The following is a 22,415-nucleotide window of genomic DNA, read 5'->3' on the forward strand; positions in this document are numbered from 1 at the left end:
ACGTGTCTCTGAGGGGCGGTGGGGTAGCCTAGTGTTTAAGGCATTTGCTGGTGAATCTAAAGGCCCAGGTATGATTCCCCACATAAGCACATTGTGTGAAGCCCATTTCTGTTGTCCTCTCTCGTGATTTTGTTGGAATATTACTAAAAGTGGTGTAAAAATGAACTTGCTCACTCAACATGTCTCTTATGTCACAGGGTTTTGTCAGGTCCAAACTGATTGTACAAAGACAACCATCATGGGAGTGCAACAGAAACTCTATATGATGGTGATGGTTTTGACTCCCAGATTGACCACAATTATTATACTTGATAACGTTAGAATTCAGCAACAAGATGATACGAAATAACATTCATATAAACATTACAAGATAACAAGATAAAATATATTGTATACATCAACAGATTTTATTTACAAAATACACATGTGATCACTGTTTTGTACACAGAAACAACTGATATTCGGCACAGAATCATCACATGTACATGCTATTTACAATTTGAATATACAATAGCTGCAAATATAATGCACCATGTGGTCTGGTGAGTGCACAGCTGAGTTACTTGTGTTTAGACAATGGAGTATCATTAAGGATGACCAGCATTGCAGGAATGTGAGATCTGTTGTGTGAATCCTGCAGCCAAGATATATCTCAGCAACTGGTGTGATGCAGAAGTCAAATTATCATTCCTTGACATTATGTAGAAATGTTCACAAGCCCTGCTGTAAGGACATTGTTAACAACCTACTTGTCTTCAGTGGTGTATCGTGGAAATTATGGCCAGTGTAGAGTGACAGTTTAAATTATCAGTGAGACATGTAGGGTGAACGTTAGTCTCACAAGTAAACATAAAAGGTACAAATCACTCGTTGGTGTATAATGTATATTAAATCCCGGATTCAGATCCAGAATCCTTGAAAGGAGGTGATGAGTGGAGCTGGGCAGACTCATTTCAGCTTTTAACTTCAGTGTGTGTTTGTGTGTTCAGATCAGACAATGAAACAAGGGGAAGATATGTTTTATCTGAGATCAGCTGTATTGTATATTTACCAGACTTCTCCAACCACATCCCAATCTACATGTAATATTAACACAGCCTTGTAGATATGGCTCCTATCCATGCTCTGTACTTTGCTTGATAACAGACTTACAATGTACACCAAAAAGTCCCTCCTAATTGTAATAAAGAACATGCTCATCCATATATCTTATCCTTACTTGGTACTCAAACTTCGAAATCCGCTCAAAGATGTCCGACATGCAAACAAAAGTTTAGTGCAAGTTAATTTGACTTTGTATACAACTGAAAAAGGGTTATCTACATCTCTCTTATTACTGTCATGTATGTGTCATGCTATGAAGTGGTCCTCAACAGCTTTTGCATCCCATATTTGATTTTCAAAAGGGTTTGAAATTAATTTTGTTTACTTGGTCTGCAAAAAAGTAATGCCAAGTTTCCATTTGCTTAACTGTAGATGGTTGTCCTCAAGGAACTGTTCCTTGTCTTGGTACAATATTTTTGTTCTGAGAAGTGAACCACAATTTGAAAGTCCTTGTATGTAGGATTACATCACTGAATCATTTCAAATGTCCTGTTTCACCTTCCTCACTGTTTGTGGTCAGCCATACTTTTATCACAGTTCCGATCCTGCCTCTTCACACCTTGAATGTAATTTCCCTTGACCTTGGTACATGTACACCTAGTGGTTGCCATGATGGCACGTCATCGCCGTAGCTTGGTGCATAGTAGTAATGTCTGCGTATGTGATTATTCTGTTCACATAAACTGGTGACACCGTCGACAACATAAGGCTTAACATCTGTGTCTGCTAGATCTAGACGTCCAGTTTCAACAAGATTTGCAAATGCCTGAAAAATAAATTTTGTATCCGGCTATAATCATGATTTTTTGACTTGCTGTTTAATGCAGTACAGAGAAATATTCTAACTATAAGATGGTTGTACAAAATCAAGTCAGGATTTGATGTTTGTTGACCTTGTTATAGAGCCTTAACTCTCACAATCTGCAAAACAATTACAGGTAAATTTTAAAAAGCAAAAAGTATCAAATGAAATGTGTGTTATAATGGTGTTATTTTTAACATTTTCACATATAAATTTAGAATAATGAAGTACAGAAACATATTGCCTATGTAATAATAACACAATATATCACATCTTGTTACTTGCAGGGACCTTGAGTTAAAGCATTGGCTTGTCACAACAACGATCCGGATTGAATTCCCCAAATGGAGACAATTCAGAAGCCCAATTCTGGTGTCCCACCACAGTGACATTGCTGAAATATTGCAAAAAGTGGCCTAAACTCAAACTCACTGACTCACACTTGGTTCTTATTAAATTGCTTATCAAATAGTATTGTCTGTAATGGTGATGGGTGCTAACGTCTGTCCTAATTAGCTTTGATTGATTGGATTAAGTTTTCAACCAACATATCTGTCCTCATTCTCTTTTTAGATGTTCCAATGACAGTACAAAGATCGCATTGTAGAACTTCTGAAACTGACGATAACTGTCACAGCTAAATCACCCTCACATGCTGAAAGTTCTGTGACAATCCAGTCATTAATATCATAATCATCGATCTATCCAACTGGGATACAATGACGTGTGTCAACCAAGTCAGAGGGCCTGACTACCCAATCCTGTTAGATTCCTCTTACGACAAGCATGGGTTACTGAAGATCCATTCAAACCCGGATGATCATGGGTCGTGACATGTTGTGATGACAGACTATACTCACAATGCAGGCAGGTTCCTCAAGCTTGTTCCCCCAGATGAACACTCTAGTGAGGGAGGTGTTGGTCTTCATACTGTCTGCAAGCGCACACAGGCCCTTGCTGGCAATGTTGTTACTCACTATCACAAGTCTGCAAGTGGAAACATTATCCATTAGACAAACAGTTGAAATGTCTCCTCAACACCTTCACAGCCTGTAGGAAGTCTGTGTTTGGCAAACCTGTGATGGAAACAATGACCATCGCCCTAAGTCTGATGACCTGCCAGGACACCAAGACATTAACCAAACTAGTGGGGGAGGGAACAGCAGCATAGGGGTAAAGTCTTTGCTCTTCTTGTTGAAGACTAGGGTTGACTGCCCACATGAGTACAATGTGTGATGCCCATTTCTGGTGCTCCATGTCGTGATATTGCTGGAAAATTGCTAAAAGTGGCATAAAAATAAACTCACTCACTCCTCTTCACTTAGTCCATTATGATTAATATCTGCCGCGTTCAACAATGAAGGGTTACTTTTGACCAAACTGATCATCATGATGGTAATACTGACATGTCACATGTCTCTTCTCGTCACCGTATGCCTGAAATACCTGATAGCTGAAATATTGCTGAGGTGATGCTATCTTTAAGTCACTCACTGACATGTCACATGTCTCTTCTCGTCACTATATGCCTGAAATACCTGATAGCTGAAATATTGCTGAGGTGATGCTATCTTTAAGTCACTCACTGACATGTCACTATATGCCTGAAATACCTGATAGCTGAAATATTGCTGAGGTGATGCTATCTTTAAGTCACTCACTGACATGTCACATGTCTCTTCTCGTCACCGTATGCCTGAAGTACCTTATAGCTGAAATATTGCTGAGGTGATGCTATCTTTAAGTCACTCACTGACATGTCACATGTCTCTTCTCGTCACTATATGCCTGAAATACCTGATAGCTGAAATATTGCTGAGGTGATGCTATCTTTAAGTCACTCACTGACATGTCACATGTCTCTTCTCGTCACTATATGCCTGAAATACCTGATAGCTGAAATATTGCTGAGGTGATGCTAACTTTAAGTCACTCACTGACATGTCACATGTCTCTTCTCATCACTATATGCCTGAAATACCTGATAGCTGAAATATTGCTGAGGTGATGCTATCTTTAAGTCACTCACTGACATGTCACATGTCTCTTCTCGTCACTATATGCCTGAAATACCTTATAGCTGAAATATTGCTGAGGTGATGCTAACTTTAAGTCACTCACTGACATGTCACTGTTGTAAACGAATGGTGTGATTACAGCCAGGGAAACGGTTGAAGTAGTCATAAACTCTCAAATAAGTGTCATTTCCCAAATATGACACAAAGTATTGATTGAATCAAAACATATTCAAAAGAAGAGTAAGTTATTAAGGCAGTTCTTTCAACTACTCTTTTAATCCAAAACATTGAACAAAATGCAATGTACAGGGTCTATTGATATATCTGAGTTGTATATTTTAAGAGCTGCAAAAGTCTGTACGGAAAATTGAATAACCATAAGTGTTTTCGCTGTAAAAACTATATATTTCTTCAATTTGATTATCATTTATCATTTATCATTTATATACCTGAATAATACTTTTGAGTGAGCCACCTAGAAAACACATGATTAAAAATGTCATTTGTATACTCATTTGTTCATTACCATTATTGCTTTAGACAGTTATAGAACAATTAATATTTATAGGTTGTATCTAAAATGTTGCACTTAAAGGTCACATGCAACCAAAAAATCAAACATAATCAAAACACAATTATCAGTTATTCATGACATATAATATACATTGCAGCTTGTAATAAGCAAATAAACAAAACATTAAGTGTACAATCTCGAATCAAATGCAATCTTTTGTACTTGGGCTTACTTCCCTTGAAACGAAACCCTCGGGAGACAGAACCCAGTCAGGGGTAGATGTGCACTCAAGAGTAACGACGGCTTCCGATTGGCTGGTTCATTTGCTGATACATTGAGGGCTCATTGTGTTTACAGAAAGAAGATCTGTGTGATCGGCATTTTAGAAGTATGGCGAGTCACAAGAAAGTAAGATTCTTTATGGATAACAACTTCTTTTATTGTTTTTGATGCATCGTTTCAGTATGGATTCATATACCGTAGTCAAACAAAATCATATACACTAGAAGTTGTTGTCCATAAAGAATGTATATAGTGATGTTGGGTTTTGTAAATACCTGCTCTCTGAATTTGCATTTGATCCAATCAAAAAACATCTCAGTAAAGATGGTGAACTACTGCGTGGCTGGAATCTGTCATTCGTCCTAGTACAAAGCAGGACTGACAAGAGTTTGCACCAGTTTCCATCAGATCCAGTCATACGAGAAAAAAGGATGTAGTTTGTTTGCAACCCACAGACATAAAAACATGTCATGTGTACAAGTATCACATCTGCCTAAATACATAATGTGGCAGAGACTGAGGACTCTGCACGAGTCATAAATCAGTTTATTTTGTTTATGGCATATAGCCTGATAGGTGTTAAGTTCAAACTGCATGTGGTCAGTGATTGAAGCTGTGTATTTCATGATATTGTGATGTTAGCAGACAGGCAGGCAGACACATAGGTGTCATTATAAACCACTGACATTGAGCTTTCTCTGTGACAGAGGCTGCTTACCACAATCAACAAGTTTTTTATGTTACGAGTAGATTATGTACTTGTTTGTGTACACAACCAAGATTAGACTACTGCTCATGACGTCATACTCTGGGAATGCATACTGTTTCAAGCTCAGTGAACCTACTCACTGCGCATGCGCTGTGGATGCAGCGCAGCACAGCTGTTGAAAAAAGTTTTTCTCCCAGCGCTTGGGGAAATTTAGGGAATCTTTTGAACTCCAATTTCGTGGGCTTTTTTTTCATCACGTTTTCTTTTCAACTTTATCGGTACAATTTGCATTTTTGATGACTTGTGCATACTGAAAGGTATCAGAATCTGCAAAGTTGTGTTTTACATTGTATGAGACCTTTAACTATGCAGAACTGCATGACCCAGGTCAGCCAGGATCCTACAGGTTAGAATCTTTAATCTGTCCAAACTATAATATGTTGTTTATTTCCTTTGTTACGTCCTATCCATAATCATGAAAACATAATGTTACAGTTCAACTACCATAAGAGGTTCCATGAGATAAAATTATCCTGTTTCAGTTACTGTTATTAACGAATTATTCTCCAAGTGTGTGGTTTCATGCTGCTTGCAGAGACAGCTCCCTATAAATGTATGTCATAATTTGAAAACAGATACAAAACATTTTCTTTGGATTTAAGTTGAAACACAAGGAACTCAGCAGTAAGCATCCAATCTAACACCTACGTCTCAAGGGTCATGTTGCAGGTTGCCAGGGCATCAGCAAGGTGCATGGCACCATCGTCTTCGAGTCTGTTAAATCCAAGATCAAGGGTCTTCAGTGCTGTATCTTTTTTCAAAACTTTGGCCAACTCTTTGGTGCCATCTCGAGTGATTCTGTTGCTGAAACCAGACAATCCACAACATATACAGACTGCGATTCAGCCAGAGACTAGGAGTCTGTGGTCAACCAATTTTTAGGACACACCATGGGTGTGGTCATCAGAAGTCATTCACATGTTTGTTAATTTACACCATGATCCTCCATCTCCCAACAATACTGTGTTTCAGCAGAAAAAATCATTATTTCTCATGCTCTGTATGGTCCCTACTGCATGTACATCTTCAGTATGATGCAGTGGTAGGTTTAACAGAAAGTTCCTGGAGTTATACACAGACTGATTTCACTACCTGACTAAGGCTTGTCACAAGCACACCATTTAACATTGGCTGTATGTTTTTCCTAGTAAAGGAGAAACATCATGTGTGCAGATATGTAAAGTGTTCATGTTTGGGGATTGTATTTTATACAAATTCCCTTCCATTAAGGCCACACTGTCCACCCTCCACTCTGTGCGGTCTATTAAGCACTGTGACATCATGGGCAGAGTTGACAGTTGCTGTTCATTTCTACCTGATGATTGGGCTAGAACAAGCCCTGAAATGTTGTACTCCAGAATAAAAAGAAGATGTAACCCAGAAAAATCTCTGTGTTCAGTCCTTGGAATATCTTTGTGAAATCTTCAAATCTGATCAAAAGACTGACAAGTTGGTTACAGAGAAATATGTGAAACTGGTAAATGATTATTACTGAGAATGCAAGGTGTGGTGCACATCATCATATCAACCTCCATCTAATTAAGGTGTGTTGGCTGATTGCTTCATGACATTTGATAGATTCTAGACATCTACGTCACAGTTACCTCACACAGTAATGTCAGCTCTCTCAGTCAGTTAAACGATGGCCATCAACACATTCATGATTAATCTGACCTGGACATGACTGACATAAGGACAATGACATATCTCACTCACAGGAGCAGGATGTTTCCTTGCCAGGGTCATCCAGGATTATCCAGTGTAAAATACTTTATGTATTCTATAACAATAAACATACCAGACCCCAGGGTGTCTGATCAATTCATTTTCCTTTAGTTGGTTTACATATTTTGCCTAAGGGTATATTTTGCCAACTGGTCAAATCATTATTATCCAGCTAAACCCATTGCCTATTTTGGACTAGTAGCTTATCTCAAATAGCTGCAAACTGAAAGGACAGCAGGTGTATGGATGAAGTCTCTGACCTCTGGTTCACTTAAAATCTAAATAAATATCTGGCTAGCTGTATTTAATAAAACAAATCATAGATTTATGAACTTCTTAAGCCCATTCTTAAGACACTGGCTACAATTAGAATCAAGAATTTTCAGGGCTACAAATGTTTCGAAAATCAAGGGCACTGATGACTATCAGTTGATTTTGTCAGTAGACTTTATGCAATAGGTCTGCCTATATATACACGTACACATGTATTCGACCAGTTTCTTAAACCTTTAAAGAATGATGAGTAGATTACCCTGTGAGCAAGGCGTTAGTCAAGTGTATATAGGCAACGCAAACATTAATTAAGCACATACACATGTAATCAACCAGGTCACAGTCTGATATGTATAAGTGGTGCACTGGTGCATGGAATGCATAGGAAAGTTTTGTACAAAATGTAACAGGTGACACAACAATGCAAGTGAGTGAGTGAGTGAGTGAGTGGGTGGGTGGGTGGGTGGGGAAGGGAGGGAGCAGTTAAACAGTTATGCAAGCGAGTTGGATTTTACCGTCACTACACACAGCCATCCACTTGCATCACATGTCAGCTTGATAGGGAGGAGGAAAGTCTAACCTGATACAGACTTAGACATAAAATACCATGAGCACAGGTGTGATACCAAAAAAACTAAAATGGTTATCATCATTCTAACCCAGACTTATAGGCTCCTGGCTTTCAGAAGCAACACAACTCTGCAAAGTGAATTGAGCCACATGAGAAAACCTGGTAACTTACCAGCTGAGATCGAGATATGTCAGGGTGTAGTTTTCCATGAGGCACTCTGCCAGACGTGTAGCCCCAAAGTCTCGCATGTCATACTTCTGCAGATGTAATTCTTCCAAACTCCGGTTTACCTGTGTAACAGAACCACAGCATTTGAACTGGTGCATAGAAAATTACCCCTCAGAATACAAAATATTCTGCAGAAGACTGTCTCCAAAAGAAAATGTAAACTGAAAAATGTTACCTCTTTAGTTTGAAATGCGCAGTACTGAAGGATTATAGAACATTACAACTACTGAATTAATTTACGTGATATACAAGCTGCATTACAACTACTGAATTAATTTAGGTGATATACAAGCTGCATTACAACTACTGAATTAATTTACGTGATATACAAGCTGCAAATGAAGAGCTAGGTTATCTGCAGATTTAACATGGATTTACATGGTATTCCAAATACTAGACAAGCAAACTTGTGTAAAAATCTTTCCAAAATTGGTTTGTATATTTGTAAATTCAGTCATATTTAACATTTTATACATATATATATATACACCAATGCTTTATGCAGTTGACAGTTGATATTTTACTTATAAGAGGACTAACAAACAAGATACAGTGGGAAATGGTTTAAGGGTTACTATGTAGCAGTGAATGTAATGATGAACCACAATGTTTAAATATGTCTTAACTAAAGGAAATAAGAACGTAAAACAATCCAGATGCTAATCTAAATGAAGATATTGTCCAATCTGCCTCCAATACTACTACATTTGGAATCCTACTCTGTCTGATCACTTATTGAGCCACACATACTGGCATTATTAGTGTCAGTTCACCATCATTACTCTTGCAAAATGGATAAACATCTTACTTTAAGCATTCTGGAGAAGTGGACAGTTGTCTCCTCCTGATGTGTGAACAGGATGGGCCTGTTGACATTCAGGGCCTTCAGGGTCTTGTTCTGGTTTAGCACTGTTGCCATGGCGATTACACTCTCAATTGTCTGAAAAGTGTTTCTCACAGATTTCACAATTTAACAATGATAAATATATCTTTTATACATAGATCAAGAAAACATAATTCAGAAGAAATTAACCTTTGCAACAATGTTACATCATGTGATTTCTGTTATTAAAATTTGTTTCTTTGAAAGCTTTTTCTCTTGACAAGACAATGATATATGTTTTGAATAAAAAATGTTTCCGAAATTCACTGATTAAGGTTTTAATGTTTGTGTGGTGAAGACACATGCTTATTCAGGGACTTGATCAAGGTCTTAACACTCCTGTTTCCAGCCTGATGTCTGAATCTTGTCAGTTGTCTCTGTATTCTGGTGCTTTGGGGTGGTCTAGTGGTTATTACCGTTAAAGTGTCCGCTAATCACAATGACGGCGGAGTTTGATACCCTGCATTGGTACAATGCATGAAGCCCATTTCCGCCATGATATTGCAGGAATATTGCTAAAAGTGGTGTAAATTTTTATTGTACTTATGCACACACTCTGTGTTCCAAAAGTGAATACTTTCTGTTTTGGTCATTGCTTCTTTGCTTTATCATAGTGTTGACAAACCAGCGAACCTAACGAGGGTCAACCAGGGTTCAAAACTGTGCCTTGTGCAGGTTTATACCAAGCTACTGTTTATCGGAAAGGTTGCATATTATTGTTTTTTTCATCTTAGAAGACAAAGCTACCTGTTGCCTCTGATCCCTAGAAAATCCCTACCATGTCAGTATCCCCAACATCCAGGGCCTCTAAGGTCGTGTTGACCTGCAGGGCTTGAGCAAAGCACATCCCTCCTTTGTTGCCGATTTTATTCCCAGTCATCCTCAGTGACTGAAGAGTCTCATTTGTCTGTCAAGAGAAATATTTTATGTTTTAGATAATGTTTCGAACTTTTCACATTTATAAGCTACACCACAAATCCTCATAGAATACAAGTTGGGTTCAGCATGAATGGAAATCCATTTATCAAAGAGTCAAACCATCAACCAGCAGATCATATCTAATGACACTCAGGTATAGAACTCTGCACAGTGCTGAATAGATGATAAAGCCAATTAAAACATCCAGAAATAGATGTAATTGTTTCATTTCAGTAACAAGTCCAAATGCATACACATATGGTATTATTTTTCTTCTAAATCTCATGTTATAGAGGGGGAAATGTGAGTTATCTCCCCTGGTTACCTACAGTTGTGTACGTCAATGCTTGAATACTTATGTACAGTTTTGACCCCTACAAATACATTAGATCTGGTAATTTTTTCTTATTCATATTTCCTTTAATATGCCATCGACTGGAAAAGTCACCAATGTTTTTTCTTTTTATTGATGAAAACTAATAATATATAGATCATCAAAGACTTATTCATACTGTTGATTAGTGGAAGGAAAGTTACCCTTCTTCCTTTCCATTTTTATTTCATCTTACAATTTTGGGGTAAAATCAATGAACAAAACTGAACTAGAAGTGTTGTATACCTGCAGGGCTTTAGCTATGCGTTCTGCTCCATCTGGCCCGATGTCATTGCCCATGAGGTTAAGGTCATGGAGACCAGCTGTCCCCTGTACAATGACATAAAACATCCAGAAACAGTCTCAAACAGAAAAACATAAACACAGTTACATTTCTCAGTTTTAAAAATTTTAAATTTTTTAAAAGAACATCATAGAATGTCTATAGATTTTAGAAGAGTAATCTGTAAAGTATGGCATATTGATGGGTGAATGAGGAGCGTGGTGTACACACAAATGTAAGGCACAGGTGATGTATTGCACTGATGATTGTGGAGTGTGGTGTACACACAAACGTAAGGTACAGATGGATGCACTGGTAAATGAGGACTGTGGACCGTGTTTACACAAATGTAACGTACAGGTGATGAATGCACTGGTAAATGAGGACTGTGGTGTTTCCACAGATGTAACGTATAGGTGATGTATGCACTGGTGAATGAGAAGCTTGGTGTACACACAAATGTAAGGCACAGGTGAGATGTATTCATGGCTGAATTAAGGAGCGTTGGGTACACAGAAGAATGTAAGGCACAGGTGAGATGTATTCATGGCAGCGAATTACGGAGCGTGGTATGACTACAAACCTGTGAATTAATGATGACGTATGGAAAAAAGGATATTTCAAACCTCAATAAGTTTGGCCAGGTGTTCAGCTCCTTCATCAGTTATGTTGTTGTAGCGGAGGTCAAGGGAAACAACATAAAGGTTGTTTTCCAGGGTCTTGTACAGTGCCAAACAGTCCTGGTCTGTGAGCCGGCAGTCAGTCAGGAGCTTGTTGTTGCCGGCCAGATACAGGTACATATTTTCCTTGAAGTCACTAAGTGAAAAAAAGGCTTTTGTTTGACTTCATTATGATTGATCTGGACATGCTCAATGACCAATATTTATCCTGCAACACATTTTAATATTATCAAATTCATATTAATACTGTTGTGAGTATGTCATGGTTTCGTAGGTGTAGCTTGTATTCTTCTGAAATGTTACCAGACTGCAAGCCACCTCTGTTTTAACATATTGTATACAATGTACAAAACATATTTATTAAACTACAGTGACAGGAACATGAAAGGATACATCTGAAAACTGGATTTGAAAGAAAATAATACTAATGGCTGAAAATAGTCATCTGATGGGAGAGATACTCAGTACCTTCATACTTGGTGTCTGTATTGAATGCAGGAAAAATAAATAAAACAAAACAAAAAGAAATATCTTTAAAAAGCCAAATTTTCAGCAAAACAAATTATCTCATTCTGACTGCAAAACCTGCACGAATGATTATTATACAAAGAAGACAAGCTGAGACAAATAACAGGAAATGCATCTCCTTCACAACAGACTTAACGGCCTTAGCATTCATTCAGTAATAGGAGCATAACTGAGTCACACTACGGACAACAGCATTTAACTTTCTAATATTTTCTCTTTGTCTATGACATGGTAGAATGTTTGGTTATGAACATGTTAGTATAAGTCAGTCAGAAAACACTTGATTAATTTTCTGATGCCAGAAGTATTTCATGTGACCGGTATATAAACATGATATTCGTAGGAGTATCATACTCACCCAGTGTCATGACTATAGAGATAACCATGAGTTGTTTGGTGATAATAAATAGCATGTACATGGAAGATGTTCATGGTAAAACAATACTTAGTAATGGGGGCAGTGGATCAGCCTAATGGTCAGAGCACTCAGTCGTCACACAGAAGACCCAGGGTCGATCCCCAACATAGGTACAATGTGTAAAGCCCATTTCTGGTGTCCCCAGCTGTGATATTGCTGTAATATTGTCAAAAGCATCATAAAACCATACTCTCACTCACTCAGTACTGTTCATTGGGCTGAGCGAACCTTATTTCTCAATAAAATTGATATTTGTAGATCTATGTTTGTTATTTGTTACTATATCATAATACTGTCCAATCAATTTCTTCTATTCCTATGAGACCGGCCTTCTAAACTTGATCACTTGTCTGAAGGAATACTGACCAATAAATTCAGCAAATGAAAAGATGGCCACAACAACCAATTCTGGCAACTATTGTCATGTAACCTTTACATAGTCACCCTTGATACAGAGATCAGATGTGAAATCAGCACGTGTATGAACATGCTTTTTAAGTTCATTAGTATTATTTGCATAGTCCTTAATACACTCAGGATCAGTCTACAGGTCCTGGTCGGTTACTAGTGTTGTTCCGATGATAGAAAATAATCGGAAATCAATTAAACAAGAAGGAATAAGATAAGATAAGCTGTACTTTATTTAACCTCGAGAGGAATTTGGTTTACAAATGAAAGTGCATGGACATTTGGGAGGACATGATAAATAAAATACATAAAATAAATAGTAAATACATACACTCTGATATCACAACATGAACACATATGCAGACAGACACATAACTTATGAACAGGACAGCATGAGCTAGAGTGAACACGTACAACACAAACCCTACCCTACCTTTCGTTTAAAAGACAGATGCTTGTGGGGATAAAAGAGTTTTGGGCTCTGTTAGTTTTAAAACGTGGCTGTAGGTATCGGCGTCCAGACGGTAAGAGGGAGTACTCCTGGTACAGTATGATTATCAATTGTGAAAAAAAACTCATTTTCAATTACTCAGAATTTTGTTATTTTATAATATCACACTTGAATGAAGTATACCCACCATCTCATGTGGCGAATATTCACAAACAAACATGTGCTGAAAAGTGTAAAGCTACGTATAAATGTAACATTTTCACCACTTTTATCATTTAAGTACAATTCCAGTGTCTTTCTTGCATGAGTGCATTTCATTGCATGAGAGTATTAGATATAAAAAAAACATTAATTAGAAACAATCTTGGGAAACACCTTTAAAATTGCTGCTTGCATTAAAAATGTATATAGTTCAATTATAATCATTCACCACGTTAGTCTTCTGATTGTCATTAATGGATTTGGTTTCCGATTTGCCATACTACTGGTCAGCTAGGACAACAATAGAGACACAGGATGTTGTTCAGGTCATAATCAGTTTTGCTGTAAACAAGTGAAAACATACACAAGAAACACATAGTGGTGGTTGCTGCTCACAGTGATCTTTGTCCTTCTTTTTAGTTTAAAAGTCAAAGTTCCATCTTCATCTCTTACCAAGGCCTTTAATTATAGCCCAGGTCCCCTGACATGAATTAACGGCATAAAATTAGGAGTACAGTAATTATTGTGAAGTGGAATACTGATAGCTACACAGCTCTTTCCAGTTTGATGACAGTAAATGTACAGTACAGTTGACATGAGGGCTGGCAATGGGATTAGCATCTTAAGTAATGGCACTTAAGTGATTCAAGCCATATACATGGAATAGCTCCATGATAAACAGCCTTCACAACAAGGTCTGCACAGTGGTTGCCATGGCTTGGTTGCTATGACAACTAAAATAGTAATTTTCAGCACAGCTTTATGGGTTACTTGGTCCAGGCAAACAAAATATGAAGAAGGAAGCACCTGGTCACTGATTGGATCTAAACTCACAGTCATCTATTGAACATTAAACTTCAGCGTATTTCTTTCACAAATAATCAAACAGACATACAATCATGGTATTACTTGATCAAAGAATTGGTTCTTGCTTATCTGTTTTGCTGCACGAATACATCTTTGCCAGTATATTATGTAAACACTTTACTCATAAGCCTATCCATACAATGCATCAATATGTGTGCTTATTGATTCTGAACACTCACTCGCATTAACTGTCAAATATCTCTCTGGTATATGGGATCATGACATGTCAAGTTTCCAAAACAGTTTGACTAGGGGAAGACTGAAGGAGATAGACGTTGGGGATGGAAGCAACAAGGGTGTGTGAAATGTCTGGTTTGCCATTGTCTGGTACAGATATGATTTCTGCAAATGTCATAGTATAGGACAGTTCATCATTTACACAATCACTATATTGCTGATAACTATGTTCAGTAATTTCAAGTTTCTTTTATTATGTAGCTCTCTCCTGGTCACAGTCATCATGTGGATTTAATACATCTTTAAAATATGAATACCATGTCTCTCGTAAAATATTATTCTTATCAGTTTGCCTCATTGAATATTATTTTACAACTTCAAAATATTATTGATTAAATAAATATTAATGAAATAAAGAATCACTCTCTACTTCGTCAAAACTTGTTACTTGGTGATATCATTTGTCTTATCAAATGCACAGCCTACGAATCATGGATGCAACCAATTATAGCAAATGTTGTTTTAACTGTCTACATTTTGGGAGGATACCAAATGTCCAGCTCAGGTGGTGGGAAATGGTAGGAAAAGCAGATTCATAAACAGGGGGTGTACTAAAGGTTTACCCCCAAAAACAGTGCTCCCATAAGACAGACTTAATGAGTACACTAATTAGCTGATCCATGCTTTCCACCCCTATTTAATTAATGAGCTGACCCTGAGTCACTACACAGTTTATTCTAAGATGCTTCGGTGAAAGATCAAGGGCGCCGACAATACTTTATCAGACGATGATGTGCACCTTTTGCATTACTTCACAATGTGTTGACATCACAGCGCCACTCCAGTCTGCACCCTTGTAATCAATTTTTGCATTACAATGTAACCGACATCACGATGGATGTCAGCTGAGATTGCCTCGTAACAGCCTCCCACAGTAAACTGCTTTGTAGCATCCCATTTCTTGGTTTGCAGTAGCATCACACAGCTAACATCACTGGTGGAAACATTACGTTTATGTTTTCCAACGGATAAAATGTCTCATAGTAGTAGAACAAACTACAACTTTCTTAAGTAATGCCACACTGCTATCTCCTGTGCTGTTTCTAAAACATATTACCAGTCCTTTTACTGACCCACTCACTACCTGAGTCACTACAGAGTATAGTAGACACCATGCTCAGCAAATGAATGACTACATCAGTTTGGCATGAAAATTGTGCTTCTTAATATAAAAAATAATATTCAACGATTATATATTTGAGTAGAGTGAACATAAGTAGATAATCCATCTTGCAAGAATGTTCAGCGATCTTGGATTGAGGTTCGTCTGGAAAACCAAAAAGGTTAACAGTAAATTTTGGTTTACAACTGTTATCAAAATTAAAGTAAAAGATATTTAGCAGAGCGAACATGCATGTCAACAATTGAAACCTCTTCCAAAGGAACCACTTGTAGCATTTTCAAAAATCCATCTCTCAATTTTGAACCTGAATTTTCTGCATTGAATAACTTGTTAAAATTTCAAACTTGCAATCATTTCCTCCCAGTTGAAATAGGTAGATGGCGATGAATCCAAGTAAATGTGTAACTTAAATGATACTGGTAACAACTTTCAGTATCTATTTATATGTCCCAAATTAGTATTAGAAAGAGAAAAAAAATATTCAGAAGTATAATATCATATTAATAATAATAATGAGTATTTATGAAGCGCTGCATCCATCAATAAGGTGCATGCTCAAAGTGCATAAAATGAGAGAGAGAGATAACAAAGACACGTAGTGAAATAAAGTAAATAATCATTCATATTAGAACAAACATGTACAAAATGGAAATCCTATGTAACACCAGTAAGTTAGGAACTTTAAGCAAACTTTCAGTTTTATTGTAAAATGTTATGGCTTTATTTAAGAAATAACTTCAATAACTTAATATGTAACTTGCTCAATGTACACTGCAAGGGTCAGTCAACCATTTGTACATAATTCTTATGTTGTGTAAATGTACGTATTATTTATGTACCTCTTATGCTGCAGTTTGCAGTCTGAGTGAATAAAGTTCAGTTCAGTTGTAACCTGGGTATATGACTAACTAATGTTGTCCTTTTTATCTGGGCAATTACCGTTATTATCAAGGGTACAGCTTAATCAAGTCTTATGCAACCAATCATAAAATGTGTTTTTATGAGGTCTGTCTTTTGGGAGGTCTCTCTTATGGGAAGAATTTACTACACTGAAATATACAAAAGGATACAATAGAGCTTTGTTGGTAACATTTATCACAATTATGTTGGGGAAGAATTACTGATTTTTCCAAATAAAAAAAAGTATTAATTTGTACATTACTTAGGGACCTGTTACTTAGAAATGATGATTGTCTTGAAAGTAGAGTTTAATTCCAGCAAATCCAAGGCACAAAGAAACTGGGTTAATGATATGACAATAAATCATGACTACTCATCCTCAAATATATTTGAGTTGACACTGCAAGCTAGTCAGCTACCCTAATGACAGTCTTTATCTGTCATCAAGGATGAAAACAGATAAGTAGTTGCTGTTTCCTCTCACCCTGCACACATCTTTATCCTCTACATTTATAAGGGAAATGTGACTCAGTTGTCAGAAGAACCACAATTTGCCTGGCAGAGTTGAAATAATTTGTTCGAAGTTGTATTCAACCAAATATATTAATTCACTCTTATAAATGTAGGTCCATCAATGCAGGCACATTCAAGTACTGACTGTGTGTCCAACGTAAGTCCTGTTGCAGGCCGTTTATGACATCAGTACAAAAGGAAATATTATGACCCTTAGTGGATCCTGGCACAGCTAAGGCTTGAAACTCCACAGTCTTTTTTTCTTATTTCATCAAACATGTGATGAATAGAAAACGCTGACTACCTATCACAAGATTATCAGATAAGAAAATGTCTAATCAATATATTTTCAAGGTAAACAGGACGCCCATCTCAAGCATCATGAGAATATTGACTGAAAAACCAATAGCAGAACATGTACATGAACATAGTTCACTGGTGAGGCACTTGTGAAAATTATTGTGTCAGGTCATTAGATATTAAACTGTGATTAAATAAATTCAATGATCATATAATCATTAACTAATAATCACCAAATGATGGGAAAAAAATAAAAACAGAGATATAGCAACTAAATCACCTATTGACATTTCTCTAAAAAGAATTTTATTGCAGTGCTGAAAGGGGTTCCCATGGCCCTTTAGGTTCTACCAATATTTTCTAAAACCAGGAACTTTTTCATCTTTTTACATGAGGACAATGGTAAGGTTACTTCGATCATCATGATTAATACTGAACAATGCAAACATATATATATTTACCAAAGTGTGATAAAAGAAAACAGAATAAGATATAATTGTGCTTCGATATATGATTTTAGTTTTGTTAAACATTAATGCTGCAAATAAAGATGATGAGTATATGTACACAGTGCACTTAAAACAACAGCATATCAAACATATATTTCAGGGTAATACAAACAGCATGCAACATGGATGTTTAATCTGTAAACAATTATAAACATTTGTAGAATGTGAAGCTGGTCCACCATGCAGTGTTAATCCAGGCCCAACACAATCAGACACAACCCAACACAAGTACTCACCCACGGTTAGCCCAGCTATAGAAATATATTCATAAATATGCAGATAAATGTAATACTTCATGATGAATACATTATGAATAAGTAGAGACAATTGATTCAGTCACATGTGTACAGAAAAAAAACATAAACTGAAACATTATACCGTATCTTTCTTTTTAATCAAAAATTGAAAATAATCAGAATTAAAGCTGGAGTTTTTAACAAGGTTTAGTGTGACAGTTTACTGTCTACAATCCAATCCAAATGTTTCTCTTCTTTCATGCAGATGGGTACTATAGGCTTGCTCCAATAATCAGTCTTAGCATTAGTTGGATCCATGTACTCACACACAGTGTGCGAAAAAGCCACTGGCCCACTAGTTAGTGGCTAGTAAAAATCCATTGGGGATAGTAAATTTCCAGTCACTGGCCTGACAGTCTTGTGAATATTCATGGGCCCATTTTGTAAATATATCACTCCCTCTAATTTGTTAAGTTAAAGTACACTTTCAGTCATGCAAGATTATGGCAGAGACCATATACCGGTATATGGTCTCTGATTATGGCCTGAGAAACATGTTCATCATATTAGAACCTTACCTTTTGCTTAGTTTCTTCATTCAGGCTTAAGTGAATTATTTTGTGGGTGGGTAACTTTCAGGCATAGCTAGCCCAATTGGAAACTATTTTGCACACTGCTTCCTAACCTAATTTTTGTCTGGTATCTATAATTTTAAAATGCCTATCAACTGAGTGCTTACTGGCTATGTTCATTGTACAGTTTGTTTGTTTGTTGGTTGGATGGTTTGTTGGTTTGTTGGCAATGGTTGGTTGGTTGGTTGGACGGTTGGTGTCACACTTAGCAGAATTCCAGATATATGATTGTGGCCTGAAAACAGTTTAGTCTGGGCCTGTCTAGTTTGCATGTGATAGACCACCTTTAAAAGCTATTTCACCATAATATTTAGATTCCAGAGTGTTGAGATTCTGGTTCGAACTGGTTCCTGGAACCTATCATAAGAGGAATTGCTGGGATTGACAACATGCCCAGACAAAGTAACAAAAATTACAACTTCAGTTATGGGATTTGTGATTTCTGCATGATTTTAATTAAATTATGTAGTTTCTGCTGCTCTGTAGACTCAAACTTTCCACACTATCATCAGTTGTCAAATCTGTTAGATATCCATGTTCAGTCATGTAAATATTTCAGCTGAAACAACTGCTACATTTCCTAAAAACTTACATGACAGTTTCTTCCTTTTCTTTATCAAACATTTTGATAATGTATGGATGAGGCTTGATGTCCATCTCACTGCATGCAGAGTCATACCTAAAGGATGTTGTGTGGATGTCTGACATTGTCACTTCAGCTGAAATAAACGAGTGAGTGAATAATGGAAAGTTGACTGGTATTAACCTGTTGTTTTACATCATACTGATCAAGTCAAAATAAAATATGCTTGTATTTCTGATTACATGTCCTTCATCAAATACCATGCTTGAGACTTTAACCTACCTCAGATGTTCATTAAAGTATTTTCGTGTATCTGCAAACCTTGTCACAATTCTGAAAATCAACATTTACAACATTTTCACAGGCAGTTATAGCTTATGTAAAGCGATTTATCCAGTTACGAGATCCAGCTGAATTGGTTAACAGTAGGAAGAAACCTGATACAGACGAAGACTGTCTCTCAGCCTCTGGTATCAAGTCACTGTGAAAAAGTCAGAGTTTATGAATAGTGCCTGACTCTCAGATTCACCAACTGCATGGTGGAAGTCTACAAACCACTGTCCCCTGTGTCCTACTGTATGTATTCTGACGTTTCCTATTCTCGCGGTACTTACGGATATCAGCTGAAAAAATAATACAAACAGTTCTTTTCGTATGAATGCTTGTTGTTTTCAAATGAAGAAACTCTCCCTGTAACATATGCATCTATCAACAGCTTGATCCATCAGCTCGTGAGCTCAATGAAAAACAAGGTCCTCCGCCCACTGACTTGTCAAGGCGTCTCCCATTCTCGCAGCATAACGAGGAAGTAATGTTATTCAGTGTAAGGAAGGGGAATCCTGTCAGAAAGGGTGGGAAAAAGATACGATTTTTCCAAGTGGGTAAAAGCTCGTTATTCGTTACGTTGCACAATTTTGATCATTCACAGACTTGGGCACACTTCCTAGTTACCGGTCTGTAATGTAAACAGCCGCTAAGTATCACGCATTGGCCATCTCGGCAGAAAAAGAGTTTTACGCAAGAATAGGAGACAGCCCTATATTTCATACTGACTTTGCCTGAAGTTATCATGTGTGACATGTCACACGTTCACTGTTTATAAATTTTACTTTTGTTAATAATTTCAATGCCAGTTATAAGAAATGTTAACTCTGAAATGTGTGTTTAATTTCTATACAATGGGTCCTGTGAATATTCAGTGGGTCAGACAGACAACTGAAACTTACAGGACCCAATGTCCTGTTAATTAGTTTGAAACACCATTCGTGAACATTGAAAAGTAATCCCATTTTGCCATGAAACTGATACCATCTAAGACAAACGTGAAACTGATACCATCTAAAACAAACATGAAACTGATACCATCTAACACAAACATGAAACTGATACCATCTAACAAAAAGTATCCAAGGACTAAAAAATCAGCAATATCATAAACATTACGCAATATTCTTGGCTACCGATTTGTGATTATATTCTGATGGAGAGTGTTTTCACATTATAATTGTTTACTACGAATCACTCTCGAGTATTCAGGCAATGACTGAAAAAATCTAGGCATTTTGACACTGACAGCTACACATACATCTATATTTTAAACTGGTTTTTAACTTCAAATGTCTGAAGCTTTGGTGAAAATTATGATCAGGTCAACAGAAATTATCTAGTGGCTCATTTTGACTTCGTGAAAATCGTCTGCTAATACTAAAGAAGCTTTCCCGAAAAGAAACAAAGAAGTAAAATCCTACTGTTTCCATGTACAAAATAAGTTGTACATAATCCGAGACAAGATCACATATAACTTACGAATTGTGTTTCAGTCACTCTCTAAAATAAGCAAAACACAGAAAATGTTCTGCTAACTCTTCCTCGTTGCTACAACAGTTTTCAAAATCTCGTTCGCTCTCGCAGGTTCGCGGAAAGGGCCGGTCACTCTTGACGCAAGCTGACATGCCACTAACAATTGTACTGGGTCAACCATTTGAGGCGTATAAAATATTGCACCAAGTTGCCACCAACATATCAAGAGAAGCTTCCAGCGTCTTGATTCTTTAAAGATTATCACCATCTTTGAACGGCTATTTGATAATACGTGTGGGTGGGCGAATGAAGACAGGGGCTGGTCTTCTTCAGAGACAAAAAGGCATTTTCTGTGAAAAGAGGGTGCGAACAATCTCTTATGAGGACACCAAGGTGAATCGGTCATCAATTATTATAATATTGCCGCCACCGTCATCGTCAGTGTGATGTCATCCTCACGTGCATGTGTAAGTGTGTGTGCGTGTCTGTGCGACTATGTTTCAATGTGTTCACGAGTGTGTAACTGTATAGACAAGTATAATGTAAACATATGTTTATCATGATCTTACAACGACAAATTTTAACCATTTTGGACTTCTACACAATAACCATATCCGAAATAAATCTTTTTACCGGTCATTTCTTTTTAATGCTGTAAGGAAATTATACTGTATCACTCCCCACTCAACAAACATTTCCAATTTTTTAAAAACCTTTTGAAAAAGCCTTGCTTTTATCATTGAGACATTAATTGGCAATTTCGTAATTTTCTTATCGTTAACGCAAGGCAAATATGGATGTTTATAGAATCTAATCGAATCCATTTAAAATTTGCTGTAGTGGTTATCGACCTCATTACCTTAATTTTATGTATCTTCGAATACGATGTAACATTAATTTTTACTGCAACCTCATCTATACTCTGCTGTTTAGCCGTTAACAGAAGCAATGTAGCCTCGTAGCTTCTGTTTTGTTACTGAATCTATTAAGAGTGTAAGCATACGAACTGTAATTATTGCTTGCATCATGTGCGCCATGCAGAACCTAATCCAATTATTTTTGAAGATAGTTTGTCTTTCCAAAGAGGGAAGGTTTGTGTTTTGTGTACAACAAATATACATGGCAGGTTCGTGGGCAGTGGGACGTGTGCGTAAATGCGTGAGTACGTGCCATCCTTAGGCTGGATCTATATCGATACTTCGTCGCAGTGTGAAATGGGTACCCCATTCAGTCTATTTTACGGACTCGGAGCCGACCAGTCCTGGTTCTATCCCTTTAATGCTGAG

The 22,415-nt window shown here is 37.1% G+C and overlaps 1 protein-coding gene across 2 annotated transcripts; it reads right to left on the reverse strand.

Moving 5' to 3' along the window:
* Nucleotides 1-386: 386 nt before the first annotated feature.
* LOC137268625 (leucine-rich repeat-containing protein 34-like) lies at nucleotides 387-21,226 on the reverse strand. Of its 2 annotated transcripts, XM_067803199.1 has the most exons (11): nucleotides 21,136-21,199; nucleotides 19,339-19,465; nucleotides 18,115-18,129; nucleotides 11,370-11,559; nucleotides 10,707-10,790; nucleotides 9,948-10,076; nucleotides 9,095-9,226; nucleotides 8,230-8,348; nucleotides 6,138-6,293; nucleotides 2,767-2,893; nucleotides 389-1,870 (listed from the first exon to the last, which is right to left on the reverse strand). In XM_067803199.1, the coding sequence occupies exons 2-11, from the start codon at nucleotides 19,452-19,454 to the stop codon at nucleotides 1,658-1,660; spliced, it is 1,281 nt and encodes a 426-aa protein (XP_067659300.1). In that variant the 5' UTR covers nucleotides 19,455-19,465; nucleotides 21,136-21,199; the 3' UTR covers nucleotides 389-1,657. The 2 variants fall into 2 exon arrangements, with proteins under 2 accessions (XP_067659301.1, XP_067659300.1); XM_067803200.1 differs by lacking the exon at nucleotides 18,115-18,129 and having other exon boundaries at nucleotides 387-1,870; nucleotides 21,136-21,226.
* Between the last annotated feature and the right edge of the window lie 1,189 nt (nucleotides 21,227-22,415).

The sequence above is a fragment of the Haliotis asinina genome, chromosome 16 (genome assembly GCF_037392515.1).
Source record: "Haliotis asinina isolate JCU_RB_2024 chromosome 16, JCU_Hal_asi_v2, whole genome shotgun sequence".
In the NCBI taxonomy this organism is placed as follows: Eukaryota; Metazoa; Mollusca; class Gastropoda; order Lepetellida; family Haliotidae; genus Haliotis; species Haliotis asinina.

Bases quoted from the DNA above. Each gene is read 5' to 3' on its own strand.
- LOC137268625 (XM_067803199.1), bottom strand. From the start codon at position 19,454: ATGTCAGACATCCACACAACATCCTTTAGGTATGACTCTGCATGCAGT. The intron at 10,077-10,706 runs GTATACAACACT...TTCTCTTGACAG, and splicing joins GCATAGCTAAAGCCCTGCAG to ACAAATGAGACTCTTCAGTC. The intron at 2,894-6,137 runs GTAGGTGTTAGA...TTCCACTTGCAG, and splicing joins TGCAACATGACCCTTGAGAC to ACTTGTGATAGTGAGTAACA.